Source organism: Panthera uncia, assembly GCF_023721935.1.
Source record: "Panthera uncia isolate 11264 chromosome A1 unlocalized genomic scaffold, Puncia_PCG_1.0 HiC_scaffold_17, whole genome shotgun sequence".
Taxonomy (NCBI): Eukaryota; Metazoa; Chordata; class Mammalia; order Carnivora; family Felidae; genus Panthera; species Panthera uncia.
The window spans coordinates 7,865,261-7,892,332 of NW_026057577.1; the positions used below are offsets into that span (position 1 = coordinate 7,865,261).

Sequence of the window (27,072 nt, forward strand, 5' to 3'; positions counted from 1 at the left end):
GCGGAAGAAAGGTCTCCTCCTGGAAGTGGGCATGGAAGACCATGCTTGAGCCACTGTTGCAAGACTGGGGACTTGCTACACTTGCTCCCTAGCCTTCCACCGGTCAACAACCACATCAGCCCCACCGGAACTCTGGAGCCAAGAAGCCCTCTAGGGTGGGCTAGAATGCTTCCATGAAGAAGGGGGCCGAGTGCAGCAGGTAGGCGGGGTGTCCTAGAGCTACACTGCCTGACTCAAGTCCTTGAATCATGGTACCAGCTGTGCAAACTCGACACATTTTTAAACCTCTTTGTTCAACTTCAAGTGGGGATGAGGCAGTCTCACCTAATTGTGAGGATTAAGTGAGTTAATATACACAGAGTACTTACAATAGTACCTGGCATGAGGTACATTCTCAAATGTCAACTGTCATCCCCTGTGACTGGGAATCTTTATATTCCACAGCTTGAACACTACGGTTTCTGGGGCCAGAAAGGTTTGGATGGTCACTGTGGTAACTAGGACCAGACCGGCCATACGAATATAAAAACACTCAGAAGCACTACTTTCTGGCCACATCTTAGTAGATAACCACACAACACAAATGCAGTTTGTACCTCTTAGAACACTGTGTATTTTTCTCATTTATTTTCAGAAAGACATGTTCTATGACAACAGTTTTTAAGAATGGTGAGGGGCGGTAGACAGGGCAGCACACAGAATGGGGAAGCACACTCCCCAACGACCAAATCCTGGCACTTGCCAAGGATGACCATTATGAACACAATGGAGACGTCTGTGGGTGACAGGAAACAATCAAACCTTGTGTTTTCTCCTCCCTTCATGAACTGGTATAAAAATACTAAAAGCAAAAATATTACCAAAAATATATTTGGCAGGAGTTGAGGTGGGCCAGGAAGCTGGGACCCCTCCTACTGTGGGCTAGAGCAGGGTGGAGTGTTTTGTTTCTACATTCCCTTGCTGGCTAATCCAGTAGGACAGAGTACCAAGGAGATAAGGCAGGAAAGGAGAGGAATGAAGACAGCTGGAGGCTATGCACTCTTAGACTAAATTCGTGTTTAAAGGAATTAAGTTGCTTTCTCAACCAAAGACACATGCAGTTAGGGCTGTTTTGTTCCAACACTCCAAGGCTCAGGCACAGTAACCTGGAAGCCTGAATCTGCTGAGAAGCAAGGCCCCATTCCCTCTAGAAGCAGTTGCTGAGTAAGGAGGAAAGCAACGTCTTGGGCAGACACTGCTAACGGAACTAGGCCAACTCAGGTGGGGAGGGAGAACCCAGGTGCAAAATCTACGAGCTGGAGACAGGAAGACCTGATAAGAAATCATTCGGGGAGTTTCAAAGGGTAAATCAGAGCGATTATTTCCCAAGAGCTGGCAGTTTCAGGGGTTGTTCACAGGAGCCCAGGACAGTGAAGAATTTAACACCTAGGTGCTAATCCTCTTCTCAAAAACACTCCCTCTGGGCAGAGTGGAACTGGCACTTCCACAGTAGGCCAGGAGAGCTCTGACGTGGGAGGTCGGATCTAGGTCTGCTTCTCTGACTCCTCTCTTTCTATAGTCCAGGCGAAGGTGTGGGGAGACTGGCTCATTCATTACCTTGTGATGGCACAGTCATGGGTGTGCTGGGAAGTCTGAGCACTAAGTAGGGCAGGGAGTAATCTCAGATCAAGGGCCTTTAGGCTGCACAGGTTCCGGTGCAGGAACAGCAGTTGGAGCCGTCACTGGAAGGAATGAGGCGCTTAACAGGCAGCAGGTCTTGGCCCTGACTCAGCTGCAGGCACGTGACAAGTGGCAGAAGCTCTCATTAAGAACACACAAAATGAACAAAAGGCCCAGCTGGACAATGTTCCACCAGGATTAAGAGGATGATCATTAAGACCAGGCAGGCCATGTGCACAGTACTAAAGGCAGGGATCTGTGGCATTTGAGTACAGTTTTCCAAGTTTATTGTGGAATTTGGGATTGCTAGCCCTGTGAGGCTGTAGACGAACATGTGTGGCCCAGGGTACAAATAGCTCCAAGCAACCTCCTGAAATGCTGCTTCACCTGCAGCCTAATGGGGGAGAAAGTATGAGTTACTGATCACTTGCCCACACTAGTCGCCTTCATTCAACAGAAGCTGAATTTAGAGAACTTAGGCTTTAAAGCCGCTAGAAGCTTCCGGGTCTGTTTTCAACTTGGGAGACCACTGATTCCGCCAGGATATAGACTGTCCTCTTCTGTAACTTGGGAGTCGAGGTGCAGCCTTTGTGGGGCCAGTGGGCTGCCTGACTTGATGGAGAGCACCCCCATAGATCAAGAACCTGCCGCTCTGCTTCCCAGGACAAGGGCTGACTTGCCCTTCCATCTTCATGATGTAGTATGTTCCAGTCTGCAGTCACGTGGGCTCCACATTCTTCGTGGTGGGGAAGGGAACAGGGCTACCGGAAGCTGTGTGCCTGAAGGCACACATGTTACTTTATCTCTGATTTCTACTGATAGCACTAAAGGTAAAGGAACTGTACCTGCAGGACCAGAGTATCACTAAAACTTTTGGGTACGGACAATGCTCTGCCAGAAACTGCCATGATGCTGTTGACCACTTCTTGACCCATGGAATTACTCCACATGTAGCTCACCATTGTCAGGACAGGACAGTCTTTAAACAGTGGGACACCCAGATGGAGAGGAAATGCCCACTTTCAAATGCAAAAGCAGAAATTCAAAGATGTTTTTTTTGTGAACACAAGTCAATACCTTCAGAAAACTGGATAGAAGGGCAGGGGCCAGGATACTCTAACGCAGTAGACACAGAGGACTGCCAGCCAAGGGGGAACAGTGGGTCAACCTTTGAGAACTGGCTTTGGGGCTCTGACTTCTTGTGTCGGTTGCATGTCAGGAAATGGCAAGTCACAGAAGGGGAGGTGACCTAGACCACCACGAGGTAATTGGATTGTCACCTCAAGTGGAGCATTGTCCCTGACTGCTGTGTGTGGGGTAACTACAGTGTGGAACAAATTGAAGGTAATGTCTCCATACACTCAGTCCCTGCTTTAGATACCATCCCAGTGTCAGAGTCATGCTGAGGCCCAGAGGAACTGGGTAACTCAAGAAGTTTGATCAACCTCTGCATCCCAGGCGTCCCAAGTTCTGAAAGCTGGGCCTGGGTGCAATATCCAGAATTGTGGACTGCGTACGGGGCCAGATCACCATATTCCCCAAGGGCAAGTGGGGTGACAATAAATGACATGATGTCACCACTCAAGAGGTGCAAATCAAGAGGGACACACCATTCAGAGTTGTACTGGAAGGAGAATACAGTTAAGCGGCCAGTGGACACATAAGTCAGAGAGATCTGACAAAAGGTGGTTTGAAGCAGAAGGTGGGAAACAATTTGAGTAACTCCTGACCCAATGCATGGGTGACTGCACTTTTCTTACACTGGGTTTCATCAGGGTTGGTGAGAATAAAAGGGTTCCATTAAAAGTAGAAACCCTCTTACATAAGAGAACTGAGTAGTGTGAAATGCTTAGAGGCCATCTTCTTACTTTGGTTCCTTTGCTTCTCGACCTAAAATTTTTTTACCATTTTATAGTGTCTCTTAATAGTCAAAGTGTAAATTTGATAAACTAATTTCTGTGTTGCTAATGAAGCTTCATTTTGATTATATTTCACAATTCAGTAATTCAGTAAAACACTACTGCTATTTAACAGAGGCAGTTCTGAACTAGGAGTGCATGCCATTCTTAAATTCTCAAACCCACAATAATGTGAATAAAAAGACCATCTTCGGGCAAGCTTTCATGGCTATTTCCTGGAATGGATTCTCGTACATTCAATAATTAACATATTCAGTCTCAAAGCTCTGCTATATAAACTATAGTCATGTCACTTTTCTCCAATATGATGTCTCTGATGCTGAATGAGGTTTGCAGTCTGGTTGAAAGCTTTCCCACATTTATTACATTTATAGGGCTTCTCTCCCGTGTGAATCCTCTGATGTTGAGTAAGGTGTGTGCTTCGAATAAAGGCTTTCCCACAGATTTTACATTTGTAAGGTTTTTCTCTAGTGTGGATTCTCTTATGTTGAGTAAGGGCCGAATGGTCACTGAAGGCTTTCTCACATATATTACATGTGTATGGTTTTTCCCCAGTATGAATTCTCTGATGTTGGGCTAGGGCGGATTGGTCCCTGAAGGCTTTCTCGCACAAACCACACCTGTAAGGTTTCTCTCCGGTATGAATTTTCCGATGTCGAGCAAAGGATGAGTTATCCCTGAAAGCTTTCCCACATTCACTACACTTATAAGGTTTCTCTCCAGTATGAATTCTCTGATGCTCGGTAAGGGAAGAGTTCACCCTGAAGGCCTTTCCACATTCATTACATTCAAAGGGCTTCTCTCCAGTGTGAATTCTTTGATGCTGAAGAAAACTTGTACTCTGATTGAAGGCTTTCCCACACTCGTTACATTTATAGGGTTTCTCTCCACTGTGAATATTCTGGTGTTTGGTAAGATGTGCCCTGCATACAAAGGCTTTGTCACATACGTTACATTTAAAAGGTTTCTCTCCAGTGTGTATTCTGTGATGGTGTGCAAGGTGTATATTTCGGATAAAAGCTTTTCCGCATAAGTTGCATTCAAAAGGTTTCTCTCCGGTGTGAATTTTCTGATGATAAGTAAGCGAGGAGCTCACCGAGAAGGCCTTGCCACATTCCTTACATTCGTACGGTTTCTCGCCAGTGTGAATTCTTTGGTGATGGATGAGGTGTGTACTCTGGTGAAAGGCTTTCCCACATTCTCTACATTCATATCGTTTCTCTTTAATAACAGTTTTCCGATTTGCATTAAGTTTTTCAGTATGAACTTTCTGATGTTTATTAAGGGTCGAACTCTTAGTGAAGACTTTTCCACACTCTCTACACTCAAAGACTTTTTTGCTAGATTGCAATCCCTGACTCGGAACAAAAGATGAGCTCTCGGTGCAGTGCTTCCCAGGCTCATCACCTCCCTGGTCACTGAGCACAGAGGGGGTTTTCTGGTGAGTGACAGCCACCTGGCCTCCATGCTGCCATTCCAGCAGGCCATCATATTTCCAGTGACTGTCTCTAGTAAATCTTTCCTTTACCATCCACCGATCCAAGTCTTCTCCAGGAATATCTGCCTTGGGAGTAGATTTCTTACTCACAGGCATAGTCATCCAGTCTGAAAGACATCAAACATAAAAAAATCTGTTTTATCCTGGTAAAACACCTAGTTGGGGTAAGATGAGAAGATTTATAATGCTAACAAAGAGGTTGCAGTTTTGAAGGCTTCTTGAAGTGAAGATAAGAAAGGAAAGGGGAGGGGCACCTGACTGGTTTAGTCGGTTAAGGGTTTGACTCTCAGTTTCAGCTCAGGTCATGATTTCGTGGTCTGTGAGATTGAGCCTCATGTCAGGCTCTGTGCTGACAGCGTGGAGCCTGGTTGGGATTCTCTCTCTCTGCCCCTCCCCTGTTCACACAAGTTCACTCTCCTTCCCTTGCTCTCAAAATAAATATTAAAAAAAAAAAAAAAGGAAAAAAGAGGTAAACAGGATGTGGGTTGATTTAATGTGTAATGAATGTATGAAGCAGGATAGCTTGGAAGCTTAGATTGAGAAGTCACAGGCCTGGGTTGGGATCCTGAGTACAATACTCAGATTACAGAGAAGTTACTTGACTTTCTATGCCTCAAAAAAAACCTATACAGACCACACTCTGCTAACAGATAAGAAAAAATGTACCTTATCTATTTCAGTGGTATGGTCTTTAAAATAACCCAGATGTGACCTTAAGAAACCAGGGAAACTGGAGGTCAACACTTGGTAAAGTAATCTGACTCCCATAACTACTAAAAGCAACATTTTAATGTTTTATCTTAGCATTCAGATAGCTAATAAAACAGATGTGTAAAACACTCATCTACGAAGGACCTCCTCCTGCTAGTGAGGACACAAAGTTTCAAACCTATATGTAACACCTATATGAGGAAAATGTACCATGAAGTTGTATATGTGAGGGTAGGAAATTAGGAACAAAGCAGCAAATCTACCAGGAGAAACCAGGTATGTGCTGGAGGGTGAGGCCCTGACTCCTGGGAAATGAGAATACAGTCACTAGAAATGGACTCCACTACTGGGATATGAGCCATGGCCCCATGTGTGATCCTCTCCCCACAGACAAATTCTGCACGTTGGTTTCATGATACAGGCATACCTCAGAGATACTGCAGGCTCGCTTCCAGACTGCTGCAGTGAAGCAAATATTGCAATGAAGTGAGTCAAATGAATTTTTTGGCTTCCCAGTGCAAATAAAAGCTACGTTTACACTATACTGCAGTCTATGAAGTGGTGTAGCATTATGTCCAGAAAAACACTATATATGCCATAATTAGAAAGCACTTTCTTGCTTAAAAAATGCTAACCAGCATCTGAGCTTTCGGCGAAATCATTCTGCTGGTGGAGGGTCTTGCCTCAATGATAATGGCTGCTGGGGCGCCTGGGTGGCTCAGTCAGTTAAGCGTCTGACTCTTGACTTTGGCTCAGGTCATGATCTCACATTTTGTGAGATCAAGCCCTGTGTTGGGGTCCGCGCTGACAGCGCAGAGCCTGCTTGGGACTCTCTCTCCCTCCCTCTCTCTGCCCCTCCCCCATGCTTGCATGCGCACTCATGCTCTCTCAAAATAAATAAATAAACTTAGAAAAAAATGATGGCTGTGAATGATGATTGTCAAAGGCTGGGGTGGCTGTGGCAATTTCTGAAGATAAGATAACAATGAAGTCTGCTGCATCGAAGGACTCTTCCCTCTTAGGAACAAGTTCTCTGTAGCAGGAGATGCTGTTTGACAGGATTTTGCCCACAGAACTTCTTTCGAACTTGGGAGCCAATCCTCTCAAACTCTGCCACTGCTCTATTAACTAATTTTATGTCACATTCTAAATCCTGTGTTGTCATGTCAACAACCTTCACAGCATCCTCGTCAGGATGTAGATTCTATCTCGAGAAACCCCTTTCTGTGCTCATCCATAAGAAGCAGCTCCTCATCCGTACAAGTTTTATCATGAGATTGTAGCAATTCACTCACATCTTCAGGTTCCACTTCTAATGCCAATTCTCTGGCTATTTCTACCACATCTGTGGTTACTTCCTCTGCTGAAGTCTTGAATCTCTCAGAGTCATCCACCAGGGTTGGAATCAACTTCTTCCAAACTCCTTAGTTACTAATGTTGATATTTTGACCTCTGCCCATAAACCATGAATGTTCTTAATGGTATCTAGAATAGTGAATCCTTTCCAGAATTTTTCAAATTTTATTGCAAGAATCACCAAAACATGACACAGTGATATGAAGTGAGTATATGCTGTTGGAAAATGGCACTGATAGATTTGCTCGATGCAAGATTGCCACAAACCTTCAGTTTGTAAAAAATGCATATCTGCACAGCACAATAGAACGAGGTATACCTGTATTAACGAGCAGTGTTCTGGACTGCACACCAATTTTCCTATGTATTTGTAAATATCTGCCTGTTTTGTTAAGTCTATTTAAGACTCTGTGCTAAGAAATGAAATGATAAGAACTAGACACTATACATTAATGATGTAAATTCTTGGGAAATCTATCAAGAACAAGCCTCCCTCATCACTTTTTTCTTTCTAAACATTCCATAAAACCTACAAAGAGCTATAATCAATGAAACAAAACAAAACAAAACAAATTCCTTTACTTATCTGGAAAAGAAAGTTAAACAGGTGCATTTTAAAGGTATAGTCCTGGTGAGCTCAGAATAATACATCGTTGCTCAAAACAAAGAATGGTCAGTTAAACACCAGGACTGCCAAATCTTAAGGTTTTAAGGGGTGACTTTCACTTTTGGACCTGATAGAGTGGCCTGTGGGAGACATTCCTGCAGAAAACAACTGGAAAATCTTAACTGAAAAACAAAAACTCTGTCTAAAGGCATCAGATGTCACTGAAGGCCAACCTGATAGTCTAATATTTGGAAGAGAAAGGAAATAGAGAGGTAATCCCAATTATTACTGGTTTTTTTTTTCCTTATAGAGAAGTTCAAAATTTTCTAGTCTTAAGATACTATGGAGCCAATAGTCAGTGAAGTGTCTGACTTTGGCTCAGGTCATGATCTCACGGTTGGTGAGTTCAAGCCCCACACTGCGCTCTGCACTGGCAGTGTGGAGCCTGCTTTGGATTCTGTCTTTCCCTCTCTCTCTGCCCCTCCCCTGGCCACACTCTCTCTCAAAAATAAATAAATAAACATTAAAAAAATATATACTATGGAGCCAAAAACTGAGATCAGGATCTTCCAAGGAAGGGGTTGGTGGTCATACATGTGAAATTCTCAGTTGGCACTCCTGGAGGGCTGCAAGGGCAAACAAGAGATAAGCAGAGCTTTAGAAACACTGCAACCCAATCTCCAGGTAATGTGTTCCTGCTTGGATTAAGGTGGTTCCCTTGCACAGTAGCTATCCACCAGAGAAAAAGGCAAATCTTCTCTGGAGGAACAGAACATTACCCAGAGCCTCTTCAGTCCTTCAAATACAGTATCAGGGATTCAATCCAAATGTACCAGGAATACTAAGAAATTAAGTCAAGAGAAAAAACAGATAATAGACAAAGACCCATAGAACTCAGATACCAAAGTTACCAGACATGGATTTTAAGACATGTGTGATTAATATGTTCAACAAAACAGATAAGAATAAGAATTTCAATAGCAGATTGGAACCAATGAATCAAATGAAAGTTCTAGAACTGAAGAATATAAATAATTGAAATTAAGAACTGAACAGATAGATTTAACAGTATATATTGGACATAGCAGAAGGGAGCAATAGTGCCCTGGAAAAATACATAAGCAGAAAATATCTATGATAAAACTTGCAGAAAAAAATTAAAAAGAAGCATAGAAGGCATGATGAAGAGACTGAACATATGTGTAACAAGTTCTGGAATAGGGGAAGGAAAAGGGCAAAAATACTGTTTGAAAAAAAAAAAAGGGCTAAAAAATGAATGTGAGAAGCACTAGGGATTCCAAGCAGGATAAATACAAAGAAAATCTACCTAAGCACAGCACAGTAAAACTACTGAAAACCACTAAGTTTATCTTGATAGTTGCTTAAGAGAGAGAGAAAAAAATACATTACTTCTAAAGGAGAAAAAAACCAAGACAGGTGTCTTTTCAACAAAAACAATGAAGCCAGGAGACAATGAAATAACATCAGAAGTGTTAAAAGAACATAACTGCCAAACAGAATTCAAGAGAAAGAAAATATCCCTAAGAAGTGAATATGAGGGGTGCCTGGGTGGCTCAGTCAGTTAAGTGTCTGACTTCAGTTCAGGTTGTGGTCTCACGGTTTTTGAGTTCAAGCACTGCGTCCGGCTCTGTGCTGACAGCTCAGAGCCTGGAGCCTGCTTCAGATTCTGAGTCTCCCTTTCTCTCTGTCCCTCCCCTGCTCGTGCTCTGTCTGTCTCTCAATAATAAACGTTAAAAAAAATTTTTTTTAATAAAAAAAAGCACAGTGAATATGAAATGGATACTTCCATATAAATAAAAACAGAGATGTGTCACCAGCAGACCCATATTTAAAGAAAACAACAACAGTAACAAGAGTGTTCTAGGCATAAGAAAATCCCAGGTGGAAACCTGGAAATGTAAGCAGGAATGAAAAGCAATAGAAAAAGTAAATACATGGGGGCACCTAGGTGGCTCAGTTGGTTAAGCATAGGACTTCGGCTCAGATTGTGCTCTCACAGTTCATGGGTTTGAGCCCTGTGTTGGGCTCTGTGCTGACAGCTCTGAGCCTGAAGCCTCTGTCTCCTTCTCTGCCACTCCCCCACTTGCACTCTGTCTCTCTCTCAAAGATAAATAAACATTAAAAAATTAAAAAAAAAAAGAGAGAGGGGCGCCTGGGTGGCTCAGTCGGTTGAGCGGCCGACTTCGGCTCAGGTCACGATCTCACGGTCTGTGAGTTCGAGCCCCGCGTCGGGCTCTGTGCTGACAGCTCGGAGCCTGGAGCCTGTTTCAGATTCTGTGTCTCCCTCTCTTTGGCCCTCCCGCATTCGTGCTCTGTCTCTCTCTGTCTCAAAAATAAATAAACGTTAAAAAAAAAAAAAGAGAGAGAAAGAAAAAGTACGTGAATACATAGAAGTATTATCGCACACAATAATTATGTCTTGAGAGGTTGAAAATATATATGCAATGATATACATAGCAAAAATAACACAAAAGGTGAAAGAAAACAGAATTAATATTTTAAGGTACTAGCATGGTCTGGGAATTATTAAAAGTAAAAAGTTATTTTGTATAACAATAAGCTGGTTTTACTAATTAGACTTACCAATAAAGTCTAGTAGCTAAAAAAATATATATTAACAACCTAATACAGGATGAAAATCAAATAATAAAAAGTTAATTCAAGAGAAAGCAAAATGGAAAAGATAATTTAAAGCAGGTGAGTAAAATAGAAAACAGTAAGATAACAGACATCCAATCTCATACATATTAGTAACTGGTTTACATATTCTATTGAAAAACTAAGACTGTGAGACTAGATTGAAAAAAATACAGCTAAATGCCTATTAGAAGAGAAATACCAAAAATATAGACAGAAAAATATAGAAAAGAATGAAAAGGATTTATCATGTAAGCACTAACCACAAGAATGGTAATACATGTATACTCAGACAAACTTTGCAATATTAGAAAGAGACTTTCAGATATTTTATACTGACAAAAGGGACAGTTCTCCAGGAACATGTAAATAAATCTACATTTGCACATAACTTCAAAATGTATAAAGTAGAAATTGAGAAAATGAAAAGCAAAAACAGAAATCTTAACAATCCTAGTAAGAAATATTCACACACCACTTTCAAAAACTCAGAAATCAAACCTTTAAGAATAGGGATGATCTCAACAATCCAAAAAACAAATCTGATTTAATTAGTATACCTGATAACAGTATACCCAACAATGACAGAATATATATTATTAGTGAATACAGAACATTTACTCAAGCTGACTATATACTGGGCTGTAAAGCAGTATGGACACATTTCACAGGACTGAGGTCACTCAGAATATGTTCTCTGAACTCCATGGAATTAAGCTGGCAATGAATACCAAAACACCAAAAAGATACTTAAATAATCCACAGATATTTCTAAATTAAGCAATGCATTTCTTTTTTTTTTTTTTTTTTAATTTTTTTTTTTTCAACGTTTTTTATTATTTATTTTTGGGACAGAGAGAGACAGAGCATGAATGGGGGAGGGGCAGAGAGAGAGGGAGACACAGAATCGGAAACAGGCTCCAGGCTCCGAGCCATCAGCCCAGAGCCTGACGCGGGGCTCGAACTCACGGACCGCGAGATCGTGACCTGGCTGAAGTCGGACGCTTAACCGACTGCGCCACCCAGGCGCCCCAAGCAATGCATTTCTAAAGACTTCCATCAAGACTAATCAGAGCAGGGGCATCTGGGTGGCTCAGCTGGTTAAGTGTCCAATTCTTGATTTCAGCTTAGGTCATGATCTCATGGTTCTTGAGATTGAGCCCCCACATCAGGCTGACAGTGCAAGGCCTACTTAGGATTCTCTCTCCCTCTCTGTCCCTCCCCAGCTCATATGCATGTATGCTATCTCTCTCTCTCTCTCTCTAATAAATAAACTTAAAAAAAAAAAAGACTAATCAAGAACAGAGAGAAGGCACATATTAGTAATATCAATAATGATAAAGGTGACATCAGGACAGATTCCATGGAGACTTATATGACAATGACATAATGAGGAAAAAGTTTATGCTAATGAGTTTGGCCATTTAGATAAAAGGGTCAAATTCCTGGAAAGGTAAAATGTACCAGAACTGACCAAAAAAACCCCAAAAAACAAAAAAACAAAAAAACAACAACAAACAAACAAACAAAAAAAACCCCAAACAAAACCAAACCAAAAACCAGAAAATTTGAATGGTCCTATATCAAATAAATGGAATCTTCAACTTAAAACTTTCTCACAAAGAAACTGCCAGAGATAGCTTCACTAGTGAATTTGTCTAAACATTTAAGAAAGAAATAACACCAATCTTACACAAGCTCTTTCAGAGAAATGAAAAGAATGAACATATCTCATTGGTTTTATTAAGTTAGCACAACCTGATAAGAACAATTTAAAACTTTACTTATTTATTTACTTAATTTTGAGAGAGAGAGAGAGAGAGAGAGAGAGCAAGCACATGCACACAAGCAGCAGGGAGAGGCAGAGAGAGAAAGAAGGAGAGAGAGAATCCCAAGCAGGCTCTGGTGCTGTCAGAACAGAGTCCTGTGCAGGGCGGAGCTTGATCTCATGAACCGTGAGATCATTACCTGAGGCAAGATCTAGAGCCAGATGTTTGACCCACTGAGCCATCTAGGTACCCCAAGATGGGAACAACTTTTAAAAAATATAAAATCGCAGACCATTCTTTCTCATCAACACAGATGCAAAATTCCTAAACCTAGTATCAGCAAAAGGAATACAAAACCGTGATATAAAAAAGGATAATGGATCACGAGTAAGTTGAAATTTCAACGTTGTTTTCACATTTCAATCACGCAATGTTATTCACCATATTAACAAAATAAAGGAGAAAAAATCACATCATTATTTCACTAGAGGCTGAAATTGACCCAATTCAATACCTAGTCATGGTAAAATCTCAGTAAAGTAGAACATAACTTTCTTTTTTTTTTTAATTTTTTTTTTAACGTTTATTTATTTTTGAGACAGAGAGAGACAGAGCATGAACAGGGGAGGGGCAGAGAGAGAGGGAGACACAGAATCTGAAATAGGCTCCAGGCTCTGAGCTGTCAGCACAGAGCCCAACGCGGGGCTCGAACTCACGGACCGTGAGATCATGACCTGAGCCGAAGTCGGACGCTTAACCGACCAAGCCACCCAGGCGCCCCCATAACTTTCTTAATCTGATAAAGAGTATCTATAAAAATTCTACACCAAACATCACAATTATAAAATATTGAAAACATTCCTGAGACTGAAATGAAAAAAAAAATGCCTATTATCACAATTTCTATTTAACATTCTATTAAAAGTCTTAATCAGTGCAAGGTAAAGAAAGAGAAAAGAAAATCGGAAAAGAAAAAATTAAAATGTCATTATTCTCAGATAATATGATTATGTTCATATAAAAACACAAAATAATCTACAATCTATTAGAATTAATAAGGGAACTTAGTAAAGTTGCCAGGCGTAAGATCAGTATATAAAACCAATAGTCCATCTATATACCAGCAACAATTAATTGGAAAACTTTCAAAAGATATTCCTAATTGTATCAAAAACAAAAAAATACTTATAAATATAGTGAAAGATGTGCAAGAACTATACACATAAATCAACAAAAAATTTCAGAGAAATTATAAAGAAAATCTAAACAAATACAGGGATACAACATAGTCACAGAATGGCATACTACCAATTCTTCCCATTTAGTCTACAGAGTCAGGCCAATTCTTACTAAAATCCCAGCAGGAATTTTGTGGAAATTGGAAAGTCAATTCAAAAATTCTGAAAGCAAACAAAAGAACAAAGCTGGAGGACTTACATCATCAAGTGTGAGACTCATCATAATGTTAGAGTAATTAAGACATTATTGTATTGGCACAAGATATGACAAAAAAGAATGAAACAGAATAGTCTAGAAACAGACCTATGTACAAATAGACAAATGCAAGAGACTACAGAACCCAGAATCAGACTCATGCACAATGTAGTCGCCATATGTGTGACAAAGGAAATACTGCAATACAGCGGGAGAAAGATAGTCTTTTCAGTAAACCATCCTGGGTCAACTGGATACCATATGAGAAATGAACAATAAACCTTGCACGTTGACTTCAGAACTAAGTATGAAAGACAAAAGAATACAGCTGCTACAGGAAAACAAGGATGTTCATGGCCTTAAAGGTCTTATATAGAACACAAAAAGCATTAACCACAAGGGAGAAAAAGAAAAACAAAACCACAAAAACCCATATCCTGATTAACTGCACTATCTTAAAAATTTAGAACTTGTTTATCAAATGACACTATTATTCAAGGTGGGAAGTATATATATTTGCATACATGACATTTGACGACTCAAATCCCAAATATGCAACCCTATCGATCATTAAGAAAAGATCAGACAGCTATATAGAAAGGGAAAGACTTATTCTTTACAAAAGAGAATATTAAAGAGATTAAAAATAAAGAAGATCCCCGATCATCTGGGTGGCTCAGTTGGTTGAACATCTGACTTTGGCTCAGGTAATGATCTCACAGTTTGTGAGTTTGTGTGATCCCTGTGTCAGGCTCTGTGCTGACAGTTCAAAGCCTGGAGCCTGCTTTAGATTCTGGTGTCTCCCTCTCTCTCTCTGCCTCTCCCCTGCTCATGACCTGTCTCTCTCTCTTTCTCAAAAATAAATAAACATTAAAAAAATAGCAAAGATGATCAATTTCATCAGTCATAAGTTGAGATACAACCGGGTACTCCATATATCCTCTAGAGTGGCAGAAGAAATGTTTAAATGGCAATACTGGGAACCCTCAAATACTGCTGGTTGAGGAACAGATTAGGATAGCCACTTTGGAAAACTCCTTGGCAGTGTCTACTAAAGCCTTCATACTCATGAACATAGTACTCCTACCTATATACCCAAGAGAAATATATACATATATTCTCTAAAAGACCTATAGAAATGTTCAAAGCAGTACTATTCATAATAGCTCCAGGCTAGAAATCAAATGTTTAGCAACAGTAGAAAATAGAAATGGTAAGTTTACACAGTGAAATACTGTACATCAATGAGAATGAACCAACCACTGCTATACATGGATGAATGGCAAACATACTGCTGAAGGAAAGAAGCCAGATACAGAAGAGCACATACTGTATGATTCCACTTATATAAACTTTAAAAATAGCCCAAACAAAGCTATGGTCAGGGTAGTAGTTATCTTTAGAAAGAAAGAAATAGAGGGGATGGGAGATTTCTAACATGCTGGTAACATTCTATTTCTTTTAGAAGTGCTGGTTATACAATATTTACACTGCAAAAGTGTGCTGAATTTTACAATTAAAATTTGTGTATTTTTCTGGGTATTCAAAAAATGTTTGCTTAAAAAGATCTGGCAGATGGTTTTCAAAAAAGATACTGTGGGTCACCAAAAATAACCAATTGCCGGCTTTCTTTGAATTGTGATATCTATTAAAGCCTCTCCTCAACTGTGATAATAACACATCATCTATATATAAGAGAGTATTTGTCTTCTTAATGTTTAGTGTTATAGGAGAACACTCATCTAATCAAGAGAGGAGTCAAACGCACCCAAGTTTTACCACACTGAAGACGAACTGAGTGAGGAGAGACTGGACCCACTGAAGATATGAGCACACAGAATCTGCTCTCATCAAGGCCCAGGTCACTTCAGGGTGGGCTAAATTAACCTGGCTGCATTGTCCTATGTTAAAAAAGGACAAAGTATAGTTAAAAAAAATTTTTTTTTAATGTTTTATTTATTCTTGACAGAGAGACAGAGACAGAGCACTAGCAGGGGGCAGCGGGTGGGCGGTGGGGGGGGGGGGGGGGCGTTGGGGCAGAGAGAAAGGGAGACACAGAATCCAAAAGCAGGCTCCAGGCTATGAGCTGGCAGCACAGAGCCCAACACAGGGCTCAAACTCATGAACCATGAGACAATGACCTGAGCTGGAATAGGATGCTTAACTGACTGAGCCACCCAGGCGCCCCGGCAAAGTATGCTTTTAAACTCTATAAACCCAGGTTTCCTGCTTCTAGGCACGTCCCTTAGTGAAAACATATGTCCACCAAGAGCATATGAACTAAAAGACATCCACACAGTGGCATCTGGGTGGCTCAGTCAGTTAAGCGTCCAACTTCAGCTCAGGTCATGATCTCGCAGTTTTTGGTTTGGGCCCTGCATCCAGATCCTTACTGACAGTGTACAGCCTGCTTGGGATTCTCTCGGTCTCCCTCTCTCTCTGCCCCTCCCCTATTCTCTCTCTCTCAAAATAAATAAATAAACTTAAAAAAAAAAAAGACATCTACATAAACCTCTGTACCAGAATGTTCACAGCAGCCTTAGCCAAAGCCTGAAAACACCCAAATGTTCACCAGTGATGAATGATCAGTGCTATCTCCAGACGACAGAGTGCTAACTCAGTGATGGCAAAGAACTACTGACATCTGAAACAGCAAGGAGGAATCTCGAAGCTTCTTTGCTAAGTGACGGTCAGACACAGAGGAGAACATGCTGTAGAGTCCCATTTGCATAAAATCCTGGGAAGATAAACTCAGCATGGCAGAGGCAGATGACTGGTTGCCAGGGCCTAGGGATGGGGCAGGAGCAGGGGGCGGAGAGTTAACCACAAAGAGGTCAGAGGGAACTCTTAGGTTAGGGATAACAGAAATGTCATTATTTGGAAGCAATTACACCAAATAATTGGCTAAAAGAAGAGAAAAGTGGCTACCTCTCCAGTGGGGAGAATAGGGAAAAGGGGTCACTGTTTTTTGTAATAAAAACTGTAGTTTCATTAAATGTGTGCATTACTATGACAAAACTTACTACTAAAAATAAAGAACAGAATAAACTCCAATGAAGTCAAAAGACAGAAATACTGGGCAAAAAAAAAAAAAAAAAAAAAAATCAATGAATAGATCAATATAAAATAGAAAGGACCAGCAGAGTCAAACATTTATTCATTAAAAAGTCTATTAAAGGGTCACCTGAGTGGCCCAGTCAGTTAGCTGTCCTACTCTTTGTTTCGGCTCAGGTTATGATCTCACGGTTTGTGGGGTTCAAGCCCCACACTGGGCTCTGTGCTGACAGTGTGGAACCTGCTTGGGGTTATCTCTCCCCCTCTCTCTGCCCCTTCCCTGTTTGTTCTCTTTCTCTCTCTCTCTCAAAAATAAACATAAAAAAAAAGTCTGTTCAAAAGCAAACCTCTCACAAGACTTCAACAGAAAGAAAAAAAAAGATGAAAGTTGCTTCATGCAACTTCATGCTTCCATTCAACCAAGTCCTTCCCTAATGGATCTAAGGGTAGAAAGATCATTTAAACACAACACAAAAAGCATGAAGATAAAGACCATTAAGGCAAAAGACTGATATATTTTACTTTGTTAATTAAGAACTTCTGTTAACAAAGAAAAAGATAAGCTATAAAGTGACACACTTATTTGATTCCTGAATAAATAGGACTTTTTACAAATGACTAAGAAAAAGATGAACTATAATAGAAAAATGGGCAAAGAATATGAATATGTAAGTCTCAGAGCACAAATTATCAACACACGAAAAGACGTCCAATTTCACGAGTAAACAAGGAAATGGAAATCAAAACCACAGGGAGATACCAGTTTGCAGGAATGGGGCTAGGAGAATTTTTAAAAGTCTATCAGTTCCAAATTTTGGCAAGAAAGTACAGTCACAAGAATTTGCCTGAACTGTGAGTATAATCTGGAACAACTAACTTAACCAGGAATCTGGAACAGTCTCAAAGAGCTGAAGAAGCATGTACCCTTAAGCCCACTACTTCTACACCTGTGCATACACCTTAAAAAGACTCCCAGTGAAGGCTCGTGTATACAAGGAAACATGTATAAGAACATTCAGTCTGCATTATTCCAAACAGCAAAGTCTAGAAACAACCCACAGGTCTACCAGCAACAGAATGGATAAATTTAAGGTGTCATCATTGAAGGAATATCAAAGTGCAGAAGTACACATCTCAATAAGGGTTTAAAAAGACCAACTTGTGGAAACTGTACAATACACATATCAAACTTAAAAAATTTTTTTTGAATTAAAAAAAATTTTGAGAGAGAGCTACAAGTAGGGGAAGGGCAGAGAGAGACAGAGGATCTGAAGTGGGCTCCACGCTGTCAGCACAGAGCCCAACAAGGAGCTCGAACCCACGAACTGCGAGATCATGACCTGAGCCAAAGTCGGACACTCAACCAACTGAGCCACCCAGGTGTCCCCATATATCAGACTTTAAAGCACATAAAGCTAAATAACATTGCTCAGGGCTCCAGATAAATGTGGTAAAACCATGAAGAACAGCGCAGGAGCTGCTGGTGGAAAATTCAAGCTAGTGGCTCTCTCTGACATTGAAGGGAGAAGGGGCAATGACACGGGGCATATTGGACTTCCCATGTGCCCATACGTTTTATTTCTTAAGTTGGACAGTGGGATATGGGTGTCATTTCTTTTTTCTTTAAACTTTAAAAAACACCACATATTCTCTTTTGTGTATATAATGTACAGTAAGCAAAATATGCTTATTTTATTTTATTTTTAGTATATTTATTTATTTTGAGAAAGAGAAACAGAGAACGAGGCAGGGAGGGACAGAGAGAGAGAGAAGGAGAGTGAGAATCCCAAGCAGGCTCCATGCTGTCAGCACAGAGCCCTACTTGGGGCTCCATCTCATGAACTGCAAGATCATGACCTGAGCTGAAACCAAGAGTCAGATGCTTAACTGACTGAGCCACCCAGGTGCTCCAAAATATGTTTATTTTAAGTAAAACAAGGAAATAATAACAAGTGTAGAAATAAAATAACAACCTGTAAGAGTAATAAGTAAGGGCTGGTTCCCTGAAAAAAAAAAATTCCAGCAAATTTAATAGGGAAAAAAGAAGCAGATAAAATTGGAAACATGCAAGAGGACATCGTATAAAGTGTTAAAATTATAGATGAATCCTATGGCCAATTGTAAACAAATACGCTTCATGGCTAAAAAAAAGACAGTTTAAAACTAACTGGTAAAAATGTACAACTGATGTAACAGAAAGAAATCTAAACAGATTAACAAATACAAACTGTAGGAAGTTATTAACACACTACCCAAATTAAGGGATCAGGTAGTTTTATTTAGACTTACTGAGTAAACAATTTCTGGGTAACTGAAGCTATTTTGGAGAAGGGGAAAAAAGAAGTTTGAGAGCCAGATGGCTTCACCCCAATCCTGACTTGCCAGGAGACGGCAACATTAAATCTGTCCAAATGAACTAACCACACTGAGGCTTGGTTTTCTGTAAGTGCAGTGAATCATACTTCCCTCACAGGTTGTGAGGACTGAATGGGGCAGTTCATATAAATTCCCTCAGAAAACACCCAGCACAGTGATGGTCCCAGCTGCTCAAATGCCAGCTCTCTTCTCCCTCCACTAGCTCATGGCCCAGAGGGGATAAAATCTATCAGAAGCATTACAACTGAAAAGTGTCTGTTCTAAACCAATGGTAATTGGTGGAGAAATGGACAAGTTCTAGATCCAATTCCTACAAAATGAGAGATGAACCTAATACCACTGTTTCATATGGTTTCTGAAGTCATAGTCATTATCAAGAGAAACAGAAATAAGAAAAACCCAAATTAAAAATGATCTAATGAACACTTTAAGAATAATAATCAGAGAGTCAAAGGAGGGCAATAAATACTTGGAAAGGACTACCACCTCTTGGTAGCAGCAATTGCTGGTTAAAGAACAAAAGAGAAGATGGTTCTATTCAAAAGTAAAAATATGTCTTCAATAGATAATGAGAGGAACAGCTATAAAACTTTATTGCGAAACATAAAATAACACTTCTTTCCATGTCTGACTGGCTAGCCACTGGTCATCCCCCATGAATCGGCTCCAGGTTTGGGATGTCCAGGCAATTCAGAAACACAAGGTGCTAGACCCAGAGGGTTGGGAAAGGCACCTGGGAGGGCCTGAACCATGACCACCTGGTTTTTCATATCATTACCCACACCTGACTTCTAGGCATGAAACTCCTTCATATTCCTAATCCCCTCCCACCCCTAGCAAGTACAATAAAGAACTAGTTGTAACGATGAATAAAGAATGGATGATGTTGTTAGGCCAGAGTGGTGGGACAGTGGATGAATTTCTTTTAAATCCCCACCCCCTTTTATTTTGCTAGAACACTGCTTATACAATACAGAATGAAATATTAAAAATGCCTTAGCTTGGTTATAACATAACATACAAATTCAGAATGCTACTGGAGTAACTTAGAAGATGGTTTTTTTTTTTAGACAACTGAGTTTTAGAGCTAAGACATTTAAATTCTATAATAGACTGGGTCCTAGACATTTCAGGTGTAGTTATTTAGTGTAGGCTATAAATCCCTGCATTTTTTGCTGGGTGAAAAATCAGTGACAAAGGCTTAAAAAAAATATTTTCCAAGGGCACCTGGGTGGCTCAGTCAGTTAAGCATCTCAACTTCAGCTCAGGTCATGATCTCATGGTTGGTGGGATCGAGCCCTGTGTCAGGCTCTGCGCTGGCAGTATGGAGCCTGCTTGGGATTCTGTCTCCCTCTCTCTCTCTGCCCCTCCCCAACTTGCACTGTCTCTGTCTCTCTGAAAATAAACTTAAAAAAATTTATTTTTATTACTTAAGTTTATTTGAGAGAAAGACAGACCGCGAGTGGGGGAAGGACAGAGAGAGAGGGAGACACAGAATCCCAAGCAGGCTCCAGGATCTGAGCTGTCAGCACAGAGCCCGACGCAGGGCCTGAACTCACGAACCGCGAGATCATGACCTGAGCCGAAGTCGGACGCTTAACCGCCTGAGCCACCCAGGCACCCCCCAAAAAACAAAATAAAAATAAAAATAAAAATAAAAATAAAAATAAAAATAAAAAAAATAAAATAAGAACATTTTCCAGCCTATAAAATGCTAGCTAGAAGTGAAATGTCGTAACGTCTTGGATAAGGCAATATGCTCTCTAGAATATTCAGGAGCAAGGAGAGGCACCCCTGTTTCTGCTCTTAAGCTACCAGACCTAAAGGGCTCCTTAAGACAAGCAGAAACCACTTAATTGTCATGTTCTCTGTATCCAAAGGCTACAAGTCTATGCCACCTATTAAGTGCCAAGAGAGTGATATAAGCCTGGCTTCACTCTCATGGTGCTTACGACCCAGTGTGGTGCTGGCAAAAGGCAGAGAATAATTAAACACTGGCTGAATATATGTGCACATGGGTGCACAGATATGAAGGCGGTGGAAGAAGTGTGCAATGGTTAGCTAGAAGAGCTGCCTCAGAAGGCAGGTGGTTAACTGGCCCATATGACCAGAAGATGCCCTGCTGTGTGTAACCGTCACTGGAGAAACGTCGGTGAGCAGACTTCACCATTCGATGCTAAACGAGACAAAAGGACACGTGAGTGTGGCATGCGGGGAGCTGCCCAGATTACAATGGACACTTTTTCCAAACTGGAGGCTATTGTACTATGCCAAATAGGGAGAGAAGAAAACTCACAGATGGGAGGGTCCATGTGCCCACAGGGCAACAAGATGCTGAGGTGAACAAGAAGGGAAAAGATGTTGCTTCTCAGTCCACAGGCCTGGAATATTTGCTGAGTTCCTCCTGAAGCCCCCCACGTGCATGGTTCTTACCAAGACAGAAGCCTGCCGAGGTGTCCTCCAGCACCCACTCTTCTCCTTTTCCCAGCTGGGACAATACATCTGGTTGGGGTCCTAAGAGTCCTGTTTTTGAGGGGAAAAAGAGACCACATCTGTTCATACCAGCGATAATATCATTGCAAGGAGATCTGGTCCTGGGGACTTCCTGGAAAAGGTGACCCAATAGGAAGGCCAGGGGACAGATGAATTCCCAGGAGGAAGAAAAGATGGCTGGGGCCCAACACAATCTGGTCCCACATCCTTCTCCCTGTTGAAAGGGAGAGAGGATTCAACCTAGTCACCTTTGAAGCATCTGCACTTAGACTCCAACAAAAGTCAGGTACCTGGGACACCAGGGGTAGGCATGCAGTGCCCTGAAGACAACATCCTCAATCAGCCCACTCCCAGTCCAGTGTTCTGGATGGAACCAGTTTAAGAGTTTATAAGGGTCCGCAAGAGATCCCTAAATGTGAAGATAAGCCTTCGGAGGCCCCTGCTTACCCAGCGAGACCAGGTTGCTGTAGTTCTCCAGCATCACATCCCTGTACAGGGCCCTCTGAGTGGGGCTCAGCTGTGCCCACTCGTCCTGGGTGAAGAGCACGACCACATCCTTGAAGGTCACTGATTCCTGTAACAGCAAACCCATCCCTGGTGACCTGCGGCTACCCCTCCCATGGCTCTCTGAGAAATGCTGAGCCTGGCAGGCCCCAGGAGCTGGCTGAGGTCTGCAGGACCGTTAGCATAGAGCAGGCTGGGGTTCTGTGACATGAGCATTTCCTCAGGGGCTCCTAGGGGCCGGGCTTTTACCAGACTTTGTTTCCTGCTTTGCAGAAACGTGTACTGTGAAGAAGATATACTTCTATGCTTCCTCAGCACTGAGACTTCAGACCTGCTGTTCCCTTTTTTTTTTAAATAAAGTTCTAAAGTTTATTTTTGTGAGAGTGAGAGTACACGCACAAGCAGGGGGAGGGGCAGAGAGAGAGAGAAAGAGCACAAGCAGGGCAGGGGAGGAGGGATGGGGGGAGAGGGAAAGAGAGGGGGAGAAGAGAGAGAGAGAGAGAGAGAGAGAGAGAGAGAGAGAACCGAAGCAGGCTCCAGGCTCCAAGCTGTAGGTGCAGAGCCCAATGTGGGGCTCAAGCTCACAAATCGTGAGATCATGACCTGAGCTGAAGTCAGGACACTCAGCTGACTGAACCACCCAGGCACCCTCTTGCTGTCCTTTTTGACATGAACATTTTCTCCCATCTCCCTCAATTTGCCCAGCCCTGCCTCCACCCCTACCCCACGACCAAATCCTATTCAGGCTCAGCCTTCACATTACTTCCTGGGCATGGCCTTCTTCAACCCCTTTATCACTGGTGCAGGCACAGCAAAGCACTGTCCTGCTTTATTGTGAGTTTTCATTTACTTTCGGCTTCCCCCACTGGACTGTTCGCTCCGAGCAGCTATGGACAATTTCCACATCTCTCTTGTCTTCCTGGCATGTCTTCTAGAACACAGCCCATGTACCCAGCCCCTATTATACATTGCTTAGCCAACACCTGCTTGTCTTCAGCTGCTCACCCCCAGGCACATACACGGTTCCCATAGAAACATGCATTCTGGACAAGGTGACCCTGTCCCCTCTGATCACAAAGAGCGCCTTCCTTAGAAACTGTTGGCTGAGAAGCCAAGAGAGCTGGTGTGCACTGAGAAAGAGTTACACAGAAGCCCTGAGAAGAAAGCCAAGGGTCCCAGAGAAAGGACTTTTTGATTATTGTAGACCCTACCTCCATAGCCTAATAAGTCCAGTCGTTTCCTTGCATGTGGAGAAATACTTGGGAGAAATCCCAGTATCCTTCCAGTACAGGCCTGCTTTTGCTTAAGGTAGTCTGACTTCGGTTTTCATTACCTGTACCCAGAGCTTTGCACACCTGTTGGATTGAACCCATGAACCAACTTGTCAGGGACCACTGTGTACTTTTTCATCACTGTCATAATAACATAATACCCAGCACATTTTACATTCCTAATACAGGTCTACTGAATGACAACCAAAGTAAGGCAGCCTATAAATACGAAATAAATTGTGTGACACCAACAATGCATTTGAGGAAAGGGTCAGGGAAGGGAATTATCACAGTGGATTGGCACCACAGAGATAGGCTTCAAGAAAAAAGTGGTACCAGAGATGGGTGCTAAGGGACAGGTCAAACCGGAAGGAGCAGGGTGAACAGCCAGTGAGCCATGACGGGACTGAACACAGCACCTTCAACCAGCTGCTCACCTCTTCCAGTGTTTTCTGCCAAGGATTCCAGCTCCGGACAGGCTTAAACACGTGAGGGAATTAGAATGATTTCACCATAGTCAACAGATTTTATAAATTCAAATGAAGGTTATCTCCTTCAAAGTGGTAGAGTCCATATCCTTGTTCTAAGAAGGCTGGCCCTGCTCTAAGTGTTTTCGTAACTTACTGAAATTGAAAATGTATCTTTTGAATGACTTCATAAAAAATGTATGTCATTAAAAAAGAAAAGAGTAAGTCCCTTCCCCGAGAAAGTGTTCTAATTTCTCTCTTCACTCAACTCCTGTGTTAGGTACTACCTTTAAAACCACTTTGGACCCCGGGGAGCCTGGGTGGCTCAGTGGGTTAAGTGTCTGACTCTTGGTTTTGGCTCACGTGATGATTTCACAGTTTGTGGGTTCGAGCCCCACATCTGGCTCTGCACTGACAGTGTGGAGCCTATTTGGGATTTCTCTCCCTCTCTCTCTGCCCCTCCCTGGCTTGCTCTCTCTCAAAAAATAAACATAAAAAAAAAATCCATTTGGACCCCTACTCTTCCTTGCTAGTGGAAAGAGTACAGATTACAGGGTGTGTCATTAATGTGAACTTGAACAAGTGACTTAGCTCCCTCACCCATTTGGATGAGCCCAACATGGGGGCCAGGGAAAAAAGGGCAACAGGGTCAGGCCTCCATCTGAGACTGGATTAAGAGAAAAGGTCCTGGTCAGGGTAAAAAAAAACAAACAAACCAACAACAAAAAACAAGCCCATACTCTTCAAACCTCTACATTAAAAACTTTTAAGGGGTGCCTGGGTGGCTCAGTCGGTTGAGCGTCTGACTTCAGCTTAGGTCATGATCTCAGAGTTCGTGAGTTCGAGCCCCACGGCGGGCTCTGTGCTGACAGCTCAGAGCCTGGAGCCTGCTTCACATTCTGTGTCTCCCTCTCTCTCTGCCCCTTCCCTGCTCATGCTCTGTCTCTCTCTGTCTCAAAAATAAATAAACATTTAAAAAAAATTAAAAAAAAAACTTTTAAGGCAATTCAGGGGGGGAACCCCAGAGCAACTCCCCACTCACCTGGACCATGGTTGGCAGGCGCCTGACAGCCATTCCTTCTCTGATAAGCCCTTTTAGGGACTGGCAGAGTGGGACTTAAGCGAGAAATTTCTACACACCTGTTATGAGGAAAACTGGGTTAAAAGAGATCACACCGCAGTCCTGAGTGAGGCTGGGAGCATTCACATACTAGGAATTCTGTTACCCTGAAGCAGTAGATTCTTAGTCTCTATTAGCTCCCAATTCTCTCCTTCTGAGGATACTTCTGCTGGCCTCTGCTGCAAAGGGAATCCCTTCCCATGCAGCCATTACCCGCCCCGACGCCTTCCGTCAGCATCTGGATCAAATCCTCCACATTTTCCCTCCCGTATCTTAAATACATTGGCTGTTCCCTGCAGAAAGCACCCGTCACCCTCCAGATTTCAATCTTTCTACCCACCCTCTGGCCTTCGCCCTGAGAGGTCTCAACAGAAGTTTCTCTCCTGTCCGGAAGGTTGCCTAATCCTGGGAGGGGAGTGAAGGATTGCCGCAAAAGGCAAGGTAAGAAGGCTGGATCTTCATTGTCAAGGCCTCTCAGGCCAAGTCCTTCTCTCTGACCTCAGGCCTCTCCCCTTCAGGGACCCAGTCTGGGTGACAAAGAGCCAAAGGTGGGCGAGAAGCAGTGTATTTGTGTGGCTGGGTGGGGGGATGGGGGGTGGGGGGTGGGTAGGCGGCTAGGAATCTCTTTCATACAACCCACCCTCCGGCTCCCAAGGAGCCGCTGCTGCGGCTGCCCCGGTCTCGGAGAGTTCGCAGACAGGGCTCCGAAACACCCTGGGAACATCCACCCCTGCAGGTAGAATGGGCTTCCTGGAGTCGGCTCCGAGACCCACGCAGAGGCCCTAACTGCATCCTCCTGTACATGCACTTGCAGACTCGGACTCTAAAACCAAGAGCCCACACCTGGCCATCCTCCCTTTTCCTCTTAGGATCAAACCTCAGCCTTACGTCCCGGTAAGTTTAGGGCATCAGATCGGCGTCCTCCAGAAGGGACTACGACCCGTACCTACTCGGCCTTCCCTCCGCCCTTTCCCCCCGGCCCCGAACACCGCCATCTCCCTCCCCCCACCCGCCCCCAGCCGCGCCCGCTCTCCGACGCGGCTTTGGCCACCGTGCCTGGTCACCACCGGATTGCCCTTTGAAGAGCCACTGCCCGTGGCGAGAAACCGCAACCGCCACATCGCAGGCGGAACACAATGAGCTGGAGTTGGCAGCCCGGGTCGGAACTGCGCTTGCGCGTTGCCCGGGTTGCTGCGGAGCCGAACACCCGCAAGTCAGAGGGCTGCTACCTTCTGGCTTCCCAGACTCCACTTCCCAGAGGGCGAAGCGGCGGCCAGCGCAGAAACTGATATTGCGCGCTTGCGCAGACACGGCCTCGCCCTTCAACACCACGACTGGCAGCTTTCAGTGCTGAAACTACATTTCCCGGGGGCCACGGCGGAGGGCGTCACGGTTCCTTAGCGCAGCTATTCCCTGTGCGCTACCCTGCCCGTGCGACTTTGGTTCTGTTCTAGTCAGCGTCCGCTTCAGCTCTGAAATAACGCTCTGGAACGTAAAGACAGCGAGAAGTTGACGACGGGCTAAAGTAGGTCGGTCGCGGGGAGCGGGTCGGGGACGGTCCCCAAGGATGGAGTAGGAGGTGAGGAGACGCAAAGTCGCCCTCCTGGAGGAGGACCGCGCGGAGACGACTTGAGGAGGCGGCGGGACTGCGCCCCGGGGACCGGGCCGGGGCGCGGTAGGGGCGGCAGGCGGGATGCGGGGCCAGCTGTCTTGGACGGTGGTTGGGACCCGGGCGGTAGCGCGGGAGAAACGCCGAGGAGGTAGAGCCGACCTGGGTGTCAGCGACTCGTCGGGGAAGGAAGGAGCCAGAGGCTGAGGAGACGGTGTCGGACGCCGGGGTGGGGGTTATGTCTGTGGGGGCGGGCGGGGATGAGGTGATGGATAGAAAATCCCATTGCAGATATTTCGTTGCCTTTGAATACGCTTTTCCACTGAGCTCGGGATGGAAAGAGGAGGTTTTAACGTTGTCGGTGGTGAATTAAACGGCGCCAAAAATGTGACCTGGGGTTTGTCATTTGGGAAACTGTCGGCCACCTCTTAGGAAGCAGTGTCAGTGACTGTGTGACACCACAGGATCTTGTTTGGGGCTTTATGGAAGGTTCCATCCTCTTGACACTTCTGGAGCACTTGTGCGTCAGGCACTGTTCTAGGGGCTGGGGAAAGAGCAGCGAAAACC

The 27,072-nt window shown here is 43.3% G+C and overlaps 1 protein-coding gene across 1 annotated transcript; it reads right to left on the reverse strand.

The window, feature by feature from the left end:
• Nucleotides 1-597: 597 nt before the first annotated feature.
• LOC125935373 (zinc finger protein 454-like) lies at nucleotides 598-25,850 on the reverse strand. The gene is made up of 4 exons (XM_049649012.1): nucleotides 24,819-25,850; nucleotides 21,982-22,108; nucleotides 21,475-21,564; nucleotides 598-5,183 (listed from the first exon to the last, which is right to left on the reverse strand). The coding sequence occupies exons 1-4, from the start codon at nucleotides 24,849-24,851 to the stop codon at nucleotides 3,868-3,870; spliced, it is 1,566 nt and encodes a 521-aa protein (XP_049504969.1). The 5' UTR covers nucleotides 24,852-25,850; the 3' UTR covers nucleotides 598-3,867.
• Nucleotides 25,851-27,072: the final 1,222 nt, after the last annotated feature.

Excerpts from the sequence above, each read along its gene's own strand:
- LOC125935373 (XM_049649012.1), bottom strand. The coding sequence starts at position 24,851 with ATGGCTGTCAGGCGCCTGCCAACCATGGTCCAG. Across the intron at positions 22,109-24,818 it reads GCCTGCCAACCATGGTCCAG|GAATCAGTGACCTTCAAGGA; the intron begins GTGAGTGGGGAG and ends TTGCTGTTACAG. Across the intron at positions 5,184-21,474 it reads CTCGGCAGGCTTCTGTCTTG|ACTGGATGACTATGCCTGTG; the intron begins GTAAGAACCATG and ends GATGTCTTTCAG.